The sequence below is a fragment of the Sander lucioperca genome, chromosome 20 (assembly GCF_008315115.2).
Source record: "Sander lucioperca isolate FBNREF2018 chromosome 20, SLUC_FBN_1.2, whole genome shotgun sequence".
Taxonomy (NCBI): domain Eukaryota; kingdom Metazoa; phylum Chordata; class Actinopteri; order Perciformes; family Percidae; genus Sander; species Sander lucioperca.
Window position 1 is genome coordinate 19,758,302 of NC_050192.1, and position 16,631 is coordinate 19,774,932.

General features: G+C 42.5%; 1 protein-coding gene across 8 annotated transcripts in view; it reads left to right on the plus strand.

Annotated features, from left to right (window-relative positions):
- grip1 (glutamate receptor interacting protein 1) overlaps positions 1-16,631 on the plus strand; it is a 101,796-nt gene that overhangs the window by 36,821 nt on the left and 48,344 nt on the right. Inside the window, exon 1 of one of the 8 annotated variants that reach the window (XM_035995898.1) lies at positions 11,688-11,973. The exons of 6 other annotated variants lie outside the window; for them this stretch is intronic. In XM_035995898.1, the coding sequence (XP_035851791.1) occupies positions 11,919-11,973 (55 nt within the window). In that variant the 5' untranslated portion in view covers positions 11,688-11,918. Of the gene's footprint in view, positions 1-11,687; positions 11,974-16,631 lie in introns of those variants that run through there. One more of the 8 variants, XM_035995899.1, reaches the window with a different exon arrangement.

Here is a 16,631-nt window from a genome sequence, read left to right on the forward strand (position 1 = left end):
TCACTCTGAAGCCTGTGGCCCCGCCTCCATCAGTGATGTCACCTGTGTGTCACCTGTAGGCCTCCCTACCTCCTTTTATAACCAGACAGCTGCCCTTGTTTCTGCCAGCCATCTTCTCTCTGTACGCTTGTCGATCTCATTACACGTTGAAACATTATGATGCATAAATTTGCACATGAATGAGGTGAAACCATGTTGACTTTTCTGCAGAGTTCAGCCCGCTGCAGTTCACAGCAGTTTGTTGACATAGAAAAAAATGTGCTAATTAAGGCTTTAAATAAGGACTTTATTAGCATAACTGGTCCCGTGTTAAACATGATGGAGATTAACGAGGCGGCTGAATGGAGGGTCGGCTGTCTGATTTTAGCATTTTAAGTTCATCATTATGTTTTCGGGTCATCCGTCCCATTCTTGTGAACGCCATATCTCAGGAACGCCTTGAGGGGTTTTCTTCAAATTTGACATAACGTCCACTTAGACTTTAAAGGGTAACTACCATTCTTTTTTAACCTGGACCCTGTTTCCCTATGTTTTTGTGTCTAAGTGGCCGATGGGAACAACAATCTTTGACATTGGTCCAGTATTAAGCGAGATCGCTGCAGTCGGCAGCTGCGAAACAAGCTACAATGTAAGTTAATAGGGCAATTGTGCAGCTTGTATTTCCCTTCACAAAAGTGCTCGTTTTGCCGCTGACAGACTCAGATTAATATTCTAAGTGTCTGACAACATTATGGAAAGGATCCCTACAGAGATAGACCTTTAAAACCTCTTTGAGACCTTTCTGTTTAACCAGAAACAGCTCTGAAGTCGCTAGCGCTAAACCCACCAGACTCCATTTAAAAAAACTGTACTTTTAGCGTGTATAGAGCCAACATATTTCCACATGTAAATCGATAAACTATGTGTTTATTTCCATCGAAAATAGAGTTGTGATGGTTGGAAAAGTGGAAAGACGACCCAAAACGGCTTTTCATAGTTTTATTTTGTTTCTGTCGACTTTGAATGAAGTGTATTTTACGATGCTAAAATTACTGTTTATTTACATGGAGTCTGGTGGGTTTAGTGAACTAAATTTCGCGGATGTTTTTATGTTTAACAAAAGGATGTCACTCTTTAACAGAAAGGTCGACCTCCTTAAAAATCCTTTCCATAATGTTGTCAGACATTTAGAATATTAATCTGAGTCTGTCAGCGGCAAAACGAGCACTTTTGTGAAGGTAAATAAAAGCTGTACAATTGCCCTATTAACTTACATTGTAGCTTATTTCTCCTCTGCCTACTGCAGCGATCTCGCTTAATACTGGACCACTGTCAAAGATTGTTGTTCCCATCAGACGCTTAGACACAAAAACATAGGGAAACAGGGTCCAGACGATAAAGCAGGGGATGCTTTAGGACCTGTCAATCAGGACAGAGGCTTAGCGATGCTAACCATGCTAACACTGGGGCCATTAAAATAGACCTGAACTTGTTTTTGGCTGATTTCCTTGTTTCATCTTAAATTTTGACCATCTCACTGTGTGTTTTCACTTCATCAAAGTTGATTGGAACAATTTGGTCGCCTAAAAATGTATTGTTCAGCGTTCTGCCTACCAACCAAGCTAGCTTGCGTTAGCTGGTAACTTAGAGAAAGTCGCCGATTTTCAACTAGCCGTACATGCAGATGAACGGCGCCAGTACCTGTAGGACCGCGTTTATCTGGATGACTCGCGTCAGAAGGGTTGAAAGACTTTCCCTCTTTAGCGTTTAGCTTAGCACAGCGTCATTGAAACCATAACACTGGCTTAGACACGTCATCCTCCCCAGCTCTGCCCTTTTGTCGAAATATGTTCACTTCTGGCTCCAAAATACCAAGATGGCAACGGCCAAAATGCAAACTGCTGGCTTCAAAGCGGCAGTTCACAAACCAATGGGTGATGTCACAGATGCTACGTCCAATATTTTTACAATCTCTGGTTTGGACAGACATACAACAGCAAGGTGGTAGTGCTAGGTTTATCTGATTCTGGTCAAATTGAGCAAGTAAAAAAATATGTTAAAAGCAACAAAAAAAAACGTGTTCTTGGCATTGTGTCATCAACAAGGCACCTGTTTTTTCACCATGTGTGAATGTGTGTTAGACTCTTCAGTCCCACGTTTCACACTTTTTCATTAGCTGGGATTCCTGTTAGTTTGGAGGCTGTGTTCTCTGAACGCACACAACCACAGAGGGAAAAAGTAGAGCAGAAATCTGCACAAGTTCGCCTTAATTAATCTGTAGGCGTCCTGGGATTCAGAGCACTTTGCCCTCATTATTTGGATATGATGTTTAATTAGTTCTCCTAAATTAAAGAACTGCTAAATAAAATGACGTGCTAATTCCTCCTAAATCCACAGTTCAACCTTGTGATGTAGAAAACCTTAAAGTGCTGCAGAGACGGACATGAATGGGCCCAGAGCTGCATCAGAACTCAATCACAGAAGTTCATTTTCTGTCCCGTTTGCTTTTTACATAGACAGGGGTGTCATGATTCGATTTGACTTTCGTTTTAAACATTGTTTTTCAACAGGGACAAAAATGCCACAATAAGAGCCACGAGATGGCAGAAGGGTACTTTCAGTTTGAGTTCCTCAGAGTTCATGAGGTGCAATTGAATGCACAGTTTGGGTTAAGGCGGTGCACATGAATGCACCATTAAGTCCTGTCGGAGCCCACATGCTTTACCTTCGTTATTTGAGAAGAAATACTGGAGGAATCGCTGATCCTTCTTCTGGTGGTAGTAGTAGTAGTAGTAGTAGTAGTAGTCGTAGTATGGAAACTTCCCAAAAAACTTCATGTCAGTAAACGTTGAGTACATTTACACGCACACTAATACACTATTATTCCGAATATGACAATATTCCTGATTTGATACGGGTTGTGTAAACAGTATATTCCCCATATTATTATATTCCTGGTAAGGCCTTACCAAATGTAGCATTTTCCGTAACAGTAGCTTCAAGCAGGGTTTTTATTTCTCAAAGTGTCTCACAGAGCAGCTGAGTCAGAGATCGAGCTGCTGATCTGAAGTGTTCTTGGTTTAGTGATAACAGAGCTGTCGGTTTGTCCCATCTGTTCCTCACACACGTAGAGCTGACAGTCTGACTGTGACTTTTGGCACTAATTAAAGGTTTACACGTCCTCTTCCTTCTCTAGAACACTGTTATTATCACCGTCAGAGTGTGTGTGTGTGTGTGTGTGTGTGTGTGTGTGTGTGTGTGTGTGTGTGTGTGTGTGTACGCTTACATAAAGAGATGTCATGCTACTCAAACCCGCAGGTTTAACTTGTGGGTGTTGACACACACACACTGTCAGTGTTATACTCTCATTTGGTTATTTTGAAATGCTTGAGGCTGTGATGATAACCTGTAGTGTGTGTGTGTGTGTGTGTGTGTAGTGTGTGTGGTGTGAACACTTCTTTCATCTCTCAAAATCGCTCTTTGTACGGTGCAGGGTCGCTCTCTTCCCCTCAATTATTCATCAGCTTGTTTCCATGGTAACGGTTGCAGCCGTGTGTGTGTGTGTGTGTGTGTGTGTTTTGGGGGGCTGGTTGATTTAACAGCAGTATGATGGGCTTCATCAGCTCATTATACCGTGTTATTACAGCTGATGTGCATACAGGGACGGCTGTAAGACCTCTGTGACGGTGTACAGGAAGCAGCAGTGCAGTAGTAGAAGTACTATGTAGTAGAAGTAGAAGTCATAACGGCATAAGTGCAAGTATTTAACTGCAGTTTTATTTTTATTTTCTCCCTGTAACTGGCATGTTGTATTTAAATTACTCTAATGTAACACCTGCTGTGGAACCATGCTAATGTAAAATCATAGAAAAATACTTTAACTGTTTAACTGAGTTTGGTTCTCTAGTTCTACATTGTTTGGGCTGGTTCTAGTTTCTCTGGTTCTACGTGGTTTGGGCTGGTTCTAGTTTCTCTGGTTCTACGTGGTTTGGGCTGGTTCTAGTTTCTTTGGTTCTACGTGGTTTGGGCTGGTTCTAGTTTCTCTAGTTCTACGTGGTTTGGGCTGGTTCTAGTTTCTCTGGTTCTACGTGGTTTGGGCTGGTTCTAGTTTCTTTGGTTCTACGTGGTTTGGGCTGGTTCTAGTTTCTCTAGTTCTACGTGGTTTGGGCTGGTTCTAGTTTCTCTGGTTCTACGTGGTTTGGGCTGGTTCTATTTTCTCTGGTTCTACGTGGTTTGGGCTGGTTCTAGTTTCTCTAGTTCTAGCTGGTTTGGGCTGGTTCTAGTGTCTCTAGTTCTACGTGGTTTGGGCTGGTTCTATTTTCTCTAGTTCTAGCTGGTTTGGGCTGGTTCTATTTTCTCTGGTTCTACGTGGTTTGGGCTGGTTCTAGTTTCTTTGGTTCTAGCTGGTTTGGGCTGGTTCTAGTTTCTCTAGTTCTAGCTGGTTTGGGCTGGTTCTAGTGTCTCTAGTTCTACGTGGTTTGGGCTGGTTCTAGTGTCTCTAGTTCTACGTGGTTTGGGCTGGTTCTATTTTCTCTAGTTCTAGCTGGTTTGGGCTGGTTCTATTTTCTCTGGTTCTACGTGGTTTGGGCTGGTTCTAGTTTCTTTGGTTCTAGCTGGTTTGGGCTGGTTCTAGTTTCTCTAGTTCTAGCTGGTTTGGGCTGGTTCTAGTGTCTCTAGTTCTACGTGGTTTGGGCTGGTTCTATTTTCTCTAGTTCTAGCTGGTTTGGGCTGGTTCTAGTGTCTCTAGTTCTACGTGGTTTGGGCTGGTTCTAGTTTCTCTGGTTCTACGTCGTTTGAGCTGGTTCTAGTTTCTCTGGTTCTACGTCGTTTGAGCTGGTTCTAGTTTCTCTGGTTCTACGTCGTTTGAGCTGGTTCTAGTTTCTCTGGTTCTAGCTGGTTTGATCTGGTTCTAGTTTCTCTGGTTCTAGCTGGTTTGATCTGGTTCTAGTTTCTCTGGTTCTAGCTGGTTTGATCTGGTTCTAGTTTCTCTGGTTCTAGCTGGTTTGATCTGGTTCTAGTTTCTCTGGTTCTAGCTGGCCGTTGGTGAGTTGGTGGTTTTGGACTTTGAATCTGTGATGTTCTGAGTTCAGTGTCGGTCTAGCTCTGGGTTCAGACCTGGCTCAGACAGGAAGTGACATCACACCAGGTGAGTTCAAAACCTGGGGTACGTTCAATCTCAAACCTGTGTGCACCGTTTAGCAACGGTTTCTGGGCTGAACAACATGTTCCCTCAGTGTGAAACGATGTGCAACAAGCTGTGAGGAAGGTTTTCTCTCGTTTGGTGCGTATGTCACAGGGACATGTTCACTACGTTAACTCGTAGTAATAAAGAGGCAGTGGCTTCATTCAGAGTTCAATAGATAGCAGACACAGGATAATTAGGTTTAAAGTGATGCACCATGGCGCCCAGATAGCTCAGTTGGTAGAGCGGGTGCACATATATAGAGGTTTAGTCCTCTCTCTCCCCTTTCATGTCTTCAGCTGTCCTGTAAAATAAAGGCCTAAAATGCCTAAAAAAAGTCTTTAAAAAATGATGATTGATGAGTGATGCACCGTTACATGAGGTCACGTTTAGGGCTGAACGATTAATCACATATACAATAATATCGCGATATGTTAAAATGCGATTTCCTAATCGCAGAGGCTGCGATTTGGTCACGTGACTCGCGAGAGCAAATCAGTGTGCACTCCGCAGAGAAAGCATCAACTAGCACGCTAACACTACGCCGTATCTTGACCTGTTGTACAATGGCCTCAGGCTCGACAGAAACGTTATGCCTTTTATTTTGTGCATTTTTGTTTTGTTACTGACTGGAGATCAGTAATATATATATATATATATATATATATATATATATATATATATATACCATAAGGGCTGTCAGCATTAACGCGTTAATCACGATGCGATTAAGGGTCGAGCATAATGCGTTCATTTTTTTTTAATCGTATTAATCGCATGCCGCCATTTATTAATTTATTTTCACTTCACTTGGCTTTGCGACAGGCGACTATTTTGCCGTACTTCCTCGTAACACATCCTGCTGCTGCAGGAATAGCAAAGCGGATTTCGGTGCCTCATTCTGGAGCCACTGATATGTCTGCGCTTCTCTCTGATGCTCTGAAACAGACGTTACAGGAAACACAAATATTGCTGCACGTGACGCTAGTTAACACTACTCGACAGCAGCTAACGTTAGCCTACCGCTAGCTAGTTAACACTACACTCGACAGCAGCTAACGTTAGCCTACCGCTAGCTAGTTAACACTACACTCGACAGCAGCTAACGTTAGCCTACCGCTAGCTAGTTAACACTATACTCGACAGCAGCTAATGTTAGCCTACCGCTAGCTAGTTAACACTACTCGACAGCAGCTAACGTTAGCCTACCGCTAGCTAGTTAACACTACACTCGACAGCAGCTAACGTTAGCCTACCGCTAGCTAGTTAACACTATACTCGACAGCAGCTAATGTTAGCCTACCGCTAGCTAGTTAACACTACTCGACAGCAGCTAACGTTAGCCTACCGCTAGCTAGTTAACACTACTCGACAGCAGCTAACGTTAGCCTACCGCTAGCTAGTAGCTGGATTAAACACGGTTACAATGCTGACAGCTAACGATAAACGGTGTAAAGTTTGTCTGTATTTCACTGTAGAGGATTCAACAGCGGTATGTAACAAACACAGACGGTGCATTCAATGAAACTGGTAATTTACGCCAGCATTCATTTGATTCCCAATCCAGATCCACTGGTAAGAATGGCTTTCCATTGTTAATATGGACTTAAAAACTGTTCTGAAATGCAAAATAATAGAATTTTAATCGTGATAAAATATGCTATTAATCGCGATTAACTATAGAAATTCAACGATTAATCGCGATTAAGAAAATGTAATCGTTTGACAGCCCTAACACACACATATATATATATATATATATATATAATATTTTTACTTATTTATCTGTCTAGTAAAATTCAAAGACAGTGTTTAAAAAGTGCAATCCACATGTTTACATATGTTTATTACAGTAAATAATAATCTAAATACTACTAAGTGTGGTAAAGCCACATATTTGTTTTTATATTTTTGCAATCTGCACTTTAGTTTGTGTGATTAGTTTCTGACTTTCATATGAATGTTTACACCAGGCTTGGTCAGTGCTCCGTATACTACTGGGACTGAAGTAGTTAAATAAAAGATGTCATTCATATAAATTCATCATCACACCCAGGCCTGGCCTCCAGGAAACAACAGTTAGTTTAATCTGTCTAATCTTGTGTTGTTCATACTATACAATGATTTATAGCTCGTCTTTGTTGAATAACACAGAAGACAAAGAGCTTAAAAAATAATCGCATATTAAATCGCAATCGCAATATTGGTGAAAAAAATCGCAATTAGATTATTTTCCAAAATCGTTCAGCCCTAGTCCCGTTACATACATTTTACCCCTCTGTTTCTCCAGTTTGTGACAAATGTAAATCAGATAATGGTGCCTTGCTGCATCTATTTTGGAGCTGCCCATCTTCCTCTTTTTTTCCCGAGGTTTATTATAACGGTAGAGATCCATTTGACCGTGCGATGCTTCTGTCGCGCCGTGCTCCACTCTATTCCTCTGGGTGACGTCAAGTGACTTCAACGTGCACGCAAAGCATCCTGGGAAGGCGGCGCTGCATTTTGAAAAAATGCTGCGCGTCCAAAAGCTGGCCGATGCCCATCTTTATGCAAATTAATCCATTGAACGCGACGCGACTATCCAGTAGACGTAGACGAAAATCTTTTAAACTGACCTTTGTTGATCTGAAATGAAGACAGATTCAGCAACTGCACGGCCTATTTCTCTCTTAAAATGTTTTCAGAAACACGTTTCAGTGAACTATTTTAGTACAATATGAGATCGTATTCTGAACGAGCCGCCATGACAGTCTGGCTGTGAATTTCCCATAGACTGTATATAAGAGTGGACCAACAGATCCCGTGTCTCTGGACGGAGACCAGTGAAGGATATTAGAAGATCTTTCCCGGTGATGGCTGAGCGTTACTGAGCAGCCTCCAACTGAGCTTGAAGACGTAGATGTGACGTGAGCAACCTGTCTGAAAGTTGGAAGTCTTCTGGTAGCTGTGCCAAGAGAAATCTCAATCATTCCCAATCTAGCAGAGACGGAGAGCGTAGGTATATGTAAGGAGATAACATAGACACAGGCTAATTATTGATCACTAAAATGATAGTTAACATTAGTAATTACACTTAAACAGCTAATGGAAGTCCAAACTGCCTGAGAGCTTCTCCTGTACTATACGGTAATTCCTCTACTATGAGACAGTAAGTCTCGTGGTTATGACCCAATCGTTAGCCTATTTTTATAAAAACGTCTGCTACGGAGCCATAACGTGAGCTACAAGGTAATGGAGCCTTTTATACATTGTCGTGTTTCTTTAGAAATAAACAATGGACAAATAGAGTCTTTAAACTCTTCAGATGTAAAGTTATTCTCTGTCAAAGTGACGTCAGAATGAATGGCAGTCAATGGGATGCTAACGGGGGGTGATGGCTTGGTAGCATCAAAATGGCGCCATAGGAGGTTCACGGTCCGAGGAGAGGCTTACCCCCTTGGAATTTCCGGGGAAAAAAGAACCACGTGACGCGTTCGTCCAATCAGCTGCCGGTTTTCATTTTCTGGTAAATAATCAGACTGTTAATGGAAACAATAGAGAGCAGCGGCGCCTGCTGCTATGGAGACGTATTACGTGCAGAGCGTACGCTCACGTCGGCGTCTCCTCAGTGTGTTCTGAGGCATTTTTTGGACCTCGGGACCCGACTGATCAGTCCGGCTGGCTTTACTGCCGACGGTCTGGTTGGTGTGTCAGGGTCTTATTATAAGACTATCTCTCCTGAAGGAGAACTGGCCCTTTTTGGATGCTCAGAAGACTCTGTAACCGTCCCTCTAACAGCTGGACTGATGGACACGGTTCTGGAAGATGATCCGTTTCAGTTTAACGTCTGTCAGCTGAATCCTCGTCTCAGTCAGTCAGGTTTAGATCTTCTGTCCTTCTGTCCTTCCTTCCTTCCTTCTGTCCTTCCTTTCTTCTGTCCTTCTGTCCTTCCTTCCTTCCTTCCTTCCTTCTGTCCTTCCTTTCTTCTGTCCTTCTGTCCTTCCTTCCTTCCTTCTTTCCTTCTGTCCTTCTGTCCTTCCTTCCTTCCTTCTGTCCTTCTGTGCTTCCTTCCTTCCTTCCTTCTGTCCTTCCTTCCTTCTGTCCTTCCTTTCTTCTGTCCTTCTGTCCTTCCTTCCTTCCTTCTTTCTGTCCTTCTGTCCTTCCTTCCTTCTGTCCTTCCTTCCTTCCTTCTGTCCTTCTGTCCTTCCTTCCTTCTGTGCTTCCTTCCTTCCTTCCTTCCTTCTGTCCTTCCTTCCTTCCTTCCTTCCTTCTGTCCTTCTGTCCTTCCTTCCTTCCTTCTGTCCTTCCTTCCTTCCTTCTGTCCTTCCTTCCTTCCTTCCTTCCTTCCTTCCTTCTGTCCTTCCTTCCTTCCTTCCTTCCTTCCTTCCTTCCTTCCTTCCTTCCTTCCTTCCTTCCTTCCTTCCTTCCTTCTGTCCTTCTGTCCCGGCAACAGGAGCTGCTGTTTATACAATGGGTTAGTTTTAGAAGTAGTATCAGTCCTTCCTCCTTCTTTCTTTCTTTCTTTCTTTCTTTCTTTCTTTCTTTCTTTCTTTCGTTCTTTCTTTCTTTCCTTCCATCCTTCCATCCTTCTTTCTTTTGTCTTTCCTTCCTTCCTTCCTTCCTTTCATCCTTCCTTCTTTCTTTTGTCTTTTTTTCTTTCTTTCTTTCCTTCCTTCTTTCCATCCTTCCTTTCTATACATCTTCATCCTTATATCCTTCATTTTTTCCTTCTTTCTTTCCTTCTTTCTTTCTTTCTTTCCTTCCATCCTTCCTTCCTACCTATACATCTTCATCCTTATATCTTTCCTTCCTTCCTTCCTTTACACCTTGGCTCCATCCTTTTATCAGCTGATAAGATGTTTTAGTTTTTAAGTAATATCAGTTTTTGTAGCATTAGCTGAAGCAGTAGTAGTAGTAGTAGTAGTAGTAGTAGTAGTAGAAGTAGTAGAAGTAGTAGTATCAGCACACACTTCAACAGAGTGATGATGTAACTGTGGTTATGGATAAATTCAGCAGGACATAAAATACAGTACAGGACATAGTGAGTACACGGCCATGTTTTCCTGCTGTGCTGTCCTGTTGTCTCCAGCAGGGGGCGGGAGAGGCTCAGAGTGCAGCTGCTACTCTGGCTGAACAGCACCAGAACCCCTCAGAACCAAACCACAGCTACACAATGACACATTTTATCACGTCAGTGGGTTTACAGTGAGGAGAGGTCGAGAGACACTGACACAGAGAGAGAGAGAGAGAGAGAGATACAGTATGTGTTTAATAGTTTAATACGCAGCATGTTGACCTGCATTTTTCTGCAGTTATGGTAATATCAATGTAAATACCTTTAATACACACACACACACACACACACACACACACACTAATCCGGTGTAATCTGCGGCTGGGACACTGACCCACATGTCCACTTCACTACCTGCTGGACAAGGACACGCCCCCCTCCTCCACTCTCAGCCAATGACAGCACAGAGGACAGAACAGCAGTTTTCTTATTGGTTCAGGGAAAAAAGGAACTATTATTACACAAGATCGATCTTTTAAGAGGCTGAAGACAGACGATACTGGTATCAAATCAGACTAGACGCTCTAAGGAATCCGTGTCGTGCTACATGCTCCAAAGTTAGGCCAAATTTTAGCGAGGAAAAATACCTGCTGTGGCCATTTTCTCCCTCTGCACTAACGAAATCATATCCTTTATTCTTTCCTTCCTTTGCTTCTTTCCTTTCTTTGCTTCCTTTCTCCCTTTCTTTAATTTTCTTCCATTCAGTTTTTTTCCTTACTTCCTTTTTTCATTCATTCCCTCCATCCTTTCTTCCTTCCTTCTATCCTTCCTTTATTTATTTGTTCTTCCTTTCTTCCTTTTTGTACTCCTTCCTTTATTTCCTTCCTTCCTTCCTTCCTTTCTTCCTTCCTTAATTTACACCTTCGCTCCATCCTTTCATCTTTCCTTCCGCCTTTCCTTCCTTCCTTCCTTCCTTCCTTCCTTTTTTAAATGTTCGTCCATCCTTCCTTCCTTCCTTAATTTACACCTTCGCTCCATCCTTTCATCTTTCCTTAACTTCCTTTGCTCATTCCTCTTTTCATTCCTTCGTTACCTCCTTCCTTCCTTCCTTCCTTCCTTCCTTATTCCTTTTCAGATTTCTTTCCTCCCGTCTTTTGCTTCTTTTCATCCCTGAATCATTCCTCTCCACCTTAATTTACCACCATTTCTTCCTTAAATTCATTTTTATCTCTATTCATTGCATCATCCTCCCATTTTGTCTCCTTCATCCCTCCATCCATCCAGCTGCACAGAAACACATTAGAAACCAGCAGACGGATGCAGCAGCCTCCCTCCTCCCCCTCTCCCTCCATCTCCATCATCCCCCCCTCCTCCTCCTCCTCTTCATCCTCCCATCTGCGCAGACTCTGCCTCCCCCCTCCTCCTCCGCTGCCTCATTTTATGGAGGAGCTTCACATCTGCAGCACTCTCTCTCTCTCTCTCCCTCTCTCTCTCTCTCTCTCTCTCTCTCTCTCTCTCTGTCTCTGTCTCTCTCTCCCTCTCCCTCTCTCTCATTAGCTGAGCCTCAGGAAGCGTCTCCATGATGGTTTCTGTTTGAGGTCGTTCGTCACACGGTAGCTCACAGAGGAAGAGGAGGAGGAGGAGGAGGAAGGAAGGAAGGAAGGAAGGAAGGAAGGAAGGAGGAGGAGTAAGAGGAGGTGTAGTTTGTGGCAGCTGCATCTGCATGGCGCTGGGGGGGGAGGCGACGCTGGGCTCGGCTTCACCATGATCGCCGTGTCGTTTAAATGTCGCTGCCAGATCCTACGCAGAGTGAACAAAGGTAGAGAGATATAGAGAAACTGCTTAGAGAGAGAGTGTGTGTGTGAGTGTGTGTGTGTGTGTGTGTGTGTGTGTGTGTGTGTGTGTGTGTGTGTGAATGATGGAGAGCTAAGCATGTTTGCATGTGTAACATACATGTGTGTGTCGTGTCGATGTGACGGTCGAGCGACATTTGGTGTGAACTGCTGACATTGAAAAGAGAGAAAGAGAGAGAGAGAGCTGGTTGTTTACGACTAACGCCAGCTGTGTGTGTGTGTGTGTGTGTGTGTGTGTGTGTGTAAGCATGCATGTGTGTGTTTAACTGTGTGTGGCGTGGAAAATGATCTCCTGATGGATTCATTCAGTCAATCGCTGCAGGTTGCTTTAGGACGAGAGACCTTCAGAGTGAGTGTGTGCAGAAGACAGAGAGAGAGAGAGAGAGAGAGAGAGAGAGAAAGGGATTGCATCTTATTTTCATGAATGTAATATTCGTGGTGTGTATTACCAGGGGAGAGAACAGAGGAAAAAAGGAGGGCAGACATACGGAGAGAGAATCAGTGTGCTGTTCACGTTTCTGCTTTTTCTCTGAAAGTCTGAAGCAGTTTGAAGCTTCAGGTGTTTGTTTATTTCTCCTGTTGAAATACTGAACGCTGGACAAAGTATTCAGATTCTTAAAGTAATAGTAGTGGTACCATGATGTACCTGTTGTTGAAGAAGTACTCAGATTTGTCAGTCCTTTTCAACATGGACTCCCCATGCTATGTCTAAGTGACTAATGTGAACAAAAATCTTTAAAATTGGTCCAGTGTTGGGCGAGAACGCTGTAAACAGCAGACGCAAACCGGGCTGGAATGTAACCCTACAGGACAAATGTTCACCGTCTGTTAGCGTCCACTAAAAGTTCTGTTGTTACCGCTGACAGACTCAGATTATTATTCTAAGTGTCTGACAACATTATAGAAAGGATCCCTACAGAGATAGACCTTTCTGTTAAAGAGTAAGATCCCTTTAGTTTAACAAAATCACCATCACCAAACCTACCAGACTCCATGTAAATAATCAGGATTTTTAGCGTGTATAGAGCCAGCATATTTCCACCAGACTCCATGTAAATAATCAGGACTTTTAGCGTGTATAGAACCAGCATATTTCCACCAGACTCCATGTAAATAATCAGGACTTTTAGCGTGTATAGAGCCAGCATATTTCCACCAGACTCCATGTAAATAATCAGGACTTTTAGCGTGTATAGAGCCAGCATATTTCCACCAGACTCCATGTAAATAATCAGGACTTTTAGCGTGTATAGAGCCAGCATATTTCCACCAGACTCCATGTAAATAATCAGGACTTTTAGCGTGTATAGAGCCAGCATATCTCCACCAGACTCCATGTAAATAATCAGGACTTTTAGCGTGTATAGAGCCAGCATATTTCCTCATGTAAATGGGTGAATTAAGGGTTAATTTCAACCAAACCAGAGTGGTGATTGTTGGAACAGTGGAAAGACGAACCGAGACGGCTTTTGATAGTTTTATTTCGTAAACAAGTACCAAAAGTAAAAGTACTCATTCTGCAGAACAATATATATTATATTATTAGTATTGATGCGTTAATGTGTTTATTGTGGCAGCTGGTAAAGTTGGAGCTCATTTTAACGATCTTTCTTTCTAATCTTAACTAGTCCATTTGGTGCCTTAACGTAACTGTTGTTGCCGCATGCCACTCACTTAACGTCGCCTAAACAGCAGCATGGTGGCCCAATGGTTAGCACTGTGGCCTCACAGCAAGAAGGTTCTGGGTTCGAATCTAAGTTGTTCTGGCCCTTTCTGTGTGGAGTTTGTATCTTCTCCCCATGTTTGCATCGGGGTTCTCTGGTTTCCTCCACCATCAAAAATAGAGATGCACCGATTACTTTCTAGGGTGATTTTCATTGAGTTAGGCCAGCCGATTCCGATTTCATTTTTTCTAACCACTTTACAGCTCACACAAATATTTATAATATAAATTATTTATCTTTTCTTTAATAGAACATGTGTTGAACAGATAATGGATCACTATAAAATAGAACTATATAAATTACTCCTGGTGTGGGACATTCACACACATCTAAAGAGCAATGTTAGAACCATTTCCTTCTTTTCACGTCAATATCAACTAAAGAAATGTGATTTTGGTTTTTGGTGTCGTCCCTCCACGCCCTACTTTCTCCTTGCAGGTGTTGCATATTGCAAACTTGTTATCTTCTGCTCACACGCTGAAGAATTCCCAAACAGCTGACATGTTGCAGGTTAATCCACCAGGTTCCTACATGTTCAAGAATAGCTCCGACACGCGCTTCACACCGCGAGGGGGTACGCGCGACACACGGCGGAGAAGTTGAGAGAAAGGAAAAAGAGAGCGTGCTGTGGCGTCCGTGCTGTGGCGTCCGTGCTGTGGCGTCCGTGTGTGCGTGCGTCCTGGAGAACTGTAACTGGTATAACTTATGTTGTCAGTTAATTGTAGCGTTGACCGGCATGAAATCACCATATGTCAGACTGACCTGCCGGTCGCCGGTCATGGCCGAGCACGTGAAAACCGGCCAATTCCGGTCACCGGCCGGTCTATCGTTGCATCTCTAATCAAAAAAAACATGCACTAGGTTCTCCAGTCAGTGCCCTTGAGCAAGGCACCAGCTCAGATCTGGAGTTGGTCCCTCCCTGGGTGCTATAAATGGCTGCCCACTGCTCCCTTGAGGGATGGGTTAAATGCAGAGAATGGATTTCGCTACATGTATGTATATTTAAAGTACCTTTACCTTTTAAACTTAACTGTAGAGGCCCCTGTACCCGGCTCACAGTCACCTTTTCTTGGCCAGACTTAACTGTCATGACCGGTCGTCACGTAACGCCTAACGCCGTGGGATATCTTACGAATTGGGTGTGCATAAGTTTTCCTACAAAATCAGAAGAAACCCGTTCATGAGAATGCGTTGAGTGGAGTAGAAGCATATAGTAGCATCAAATGGAAATGCTCAAGTAAAGTAAAGGTACCCCAAAATTGTACTAAAGTACTTGAGTAAATGTACTTCCACCTCTGCAGCTGAGCATCATCCCAATCAGAGTAGAACGAGGTGGGATTGCCATCGCTTTCTTTAACAGTGGGTTCATTTCCCACAGAAATAAAAGTGGAGTATTTTAAGATCGGCTTCGTGGGTTGCCTTCACATTCATTTCAACAAAATTGGATGTAGTTATTAATTTTTTTATTTTATTTTTAATTTCTTATGCTGTTTTAATGAAAGCCCCGAGGCAGAGAAAGCAAGCCGTTCTTTAATCTTTTCTACTTAAGTATTATTTGTGTGTTCATGAGGTTTTTAAACTTGTTCGTCCCGTGTATGAAAGTAGGATAATTAAAAATGGATCATTACTGTGGCACACTCAACCTCAGTGGTTATGAAATATACAAGTAAAACATATTTCAGCTCGCGGCCGTGGAAGAGTTTTCTCTTTTAAACATCTAGGACCCGGGCTCCACGTTCATCTTTTTCTGGTACTTGACCATCAGACAATTCAATTCAATTTTATTTATAGCATCAAATCATAACAAGAGTTATCTTGAGACACTTTACAGATAGAGTAGGTCTAGACCACACTCTATAATCTACAAAGCCCCAACAATTCCAGTAATTCCCCCAAGAGCAAGCATTATTAATGGCTAGTGTGACAGTGGCGAGGAAAAACTCCCTTTTTTAGGAAGAAGCCTCGGCAGACCCAGACTCTTGGTAGGCGGTGTCTGACGGTGCCGGTTGGGGATGACACAAAGTCACATGTTTCCACACTGCCATTCAAAATGACACGACATGAGCTAATTGGCCAATACATGTGCCACCTGGCCAATCACCACAATGGTTAATTGTTACCACTTCAATCAGGAAGTAAGCACTATGATGCCTCTTTTTTTTCTATATATTTTGTCTGCACATTTTTTCTGCAATTTTCTTTTTCAGTTTACTGTTTTTTTGTGAGCATATTTTTCTTCTCCGTCAAGTGTAAATATATGTGCTGTGCATATGTTTCATTGACTTGTTTGGTGAAAAATAAAAAACAGCATGTGTGTGTGTATCTGCAAATATTTCTGTGCATGTGAACAATCTGAAGAATTTTCTACAATTTGAACTATTATGGCAGAGCATACTAAATAAGAGAGTGCTTTTCATTATGCCCAACAGTGTGTAGTTGGTTAGACAAAAATGTGGTAATATGAATGAAGTGTGTGCCATTTGGTGCAAAAGTTTGATTTTGATAATGCTATATGTACAGTAGTTTTGGTTATGGTGCTTAATTTTGCAGGATATATATGAGGTATTTTGCAGTTTGTGTGTGTTGTGTTAAGTATTTTGATAAAACCAGCCTAGTTTGTAAAAATTGTGTTTTAGCAATTGGAAAAAAAACTGCAACAGTGTTGACAGCAGTGTGTTAGCATTTGAACAACGCGCTGTAGATCCACAGTGTTGTGCAGGTTGTGGTTAAAGCCGTGGGATAAGTCTGTAGAGTTTTGTTCAAACTGTGTTCAATCAATGAAAAACAAACTAGAGTTTGGTCCACATGAACTGCTGCTCTGCAGACTGTAGTCTGAGTTTAGCACATGTAGCTCCAGGTGTGCCCACTGTCGTTTTAGCAATCGAAAAAAACTGTAAACA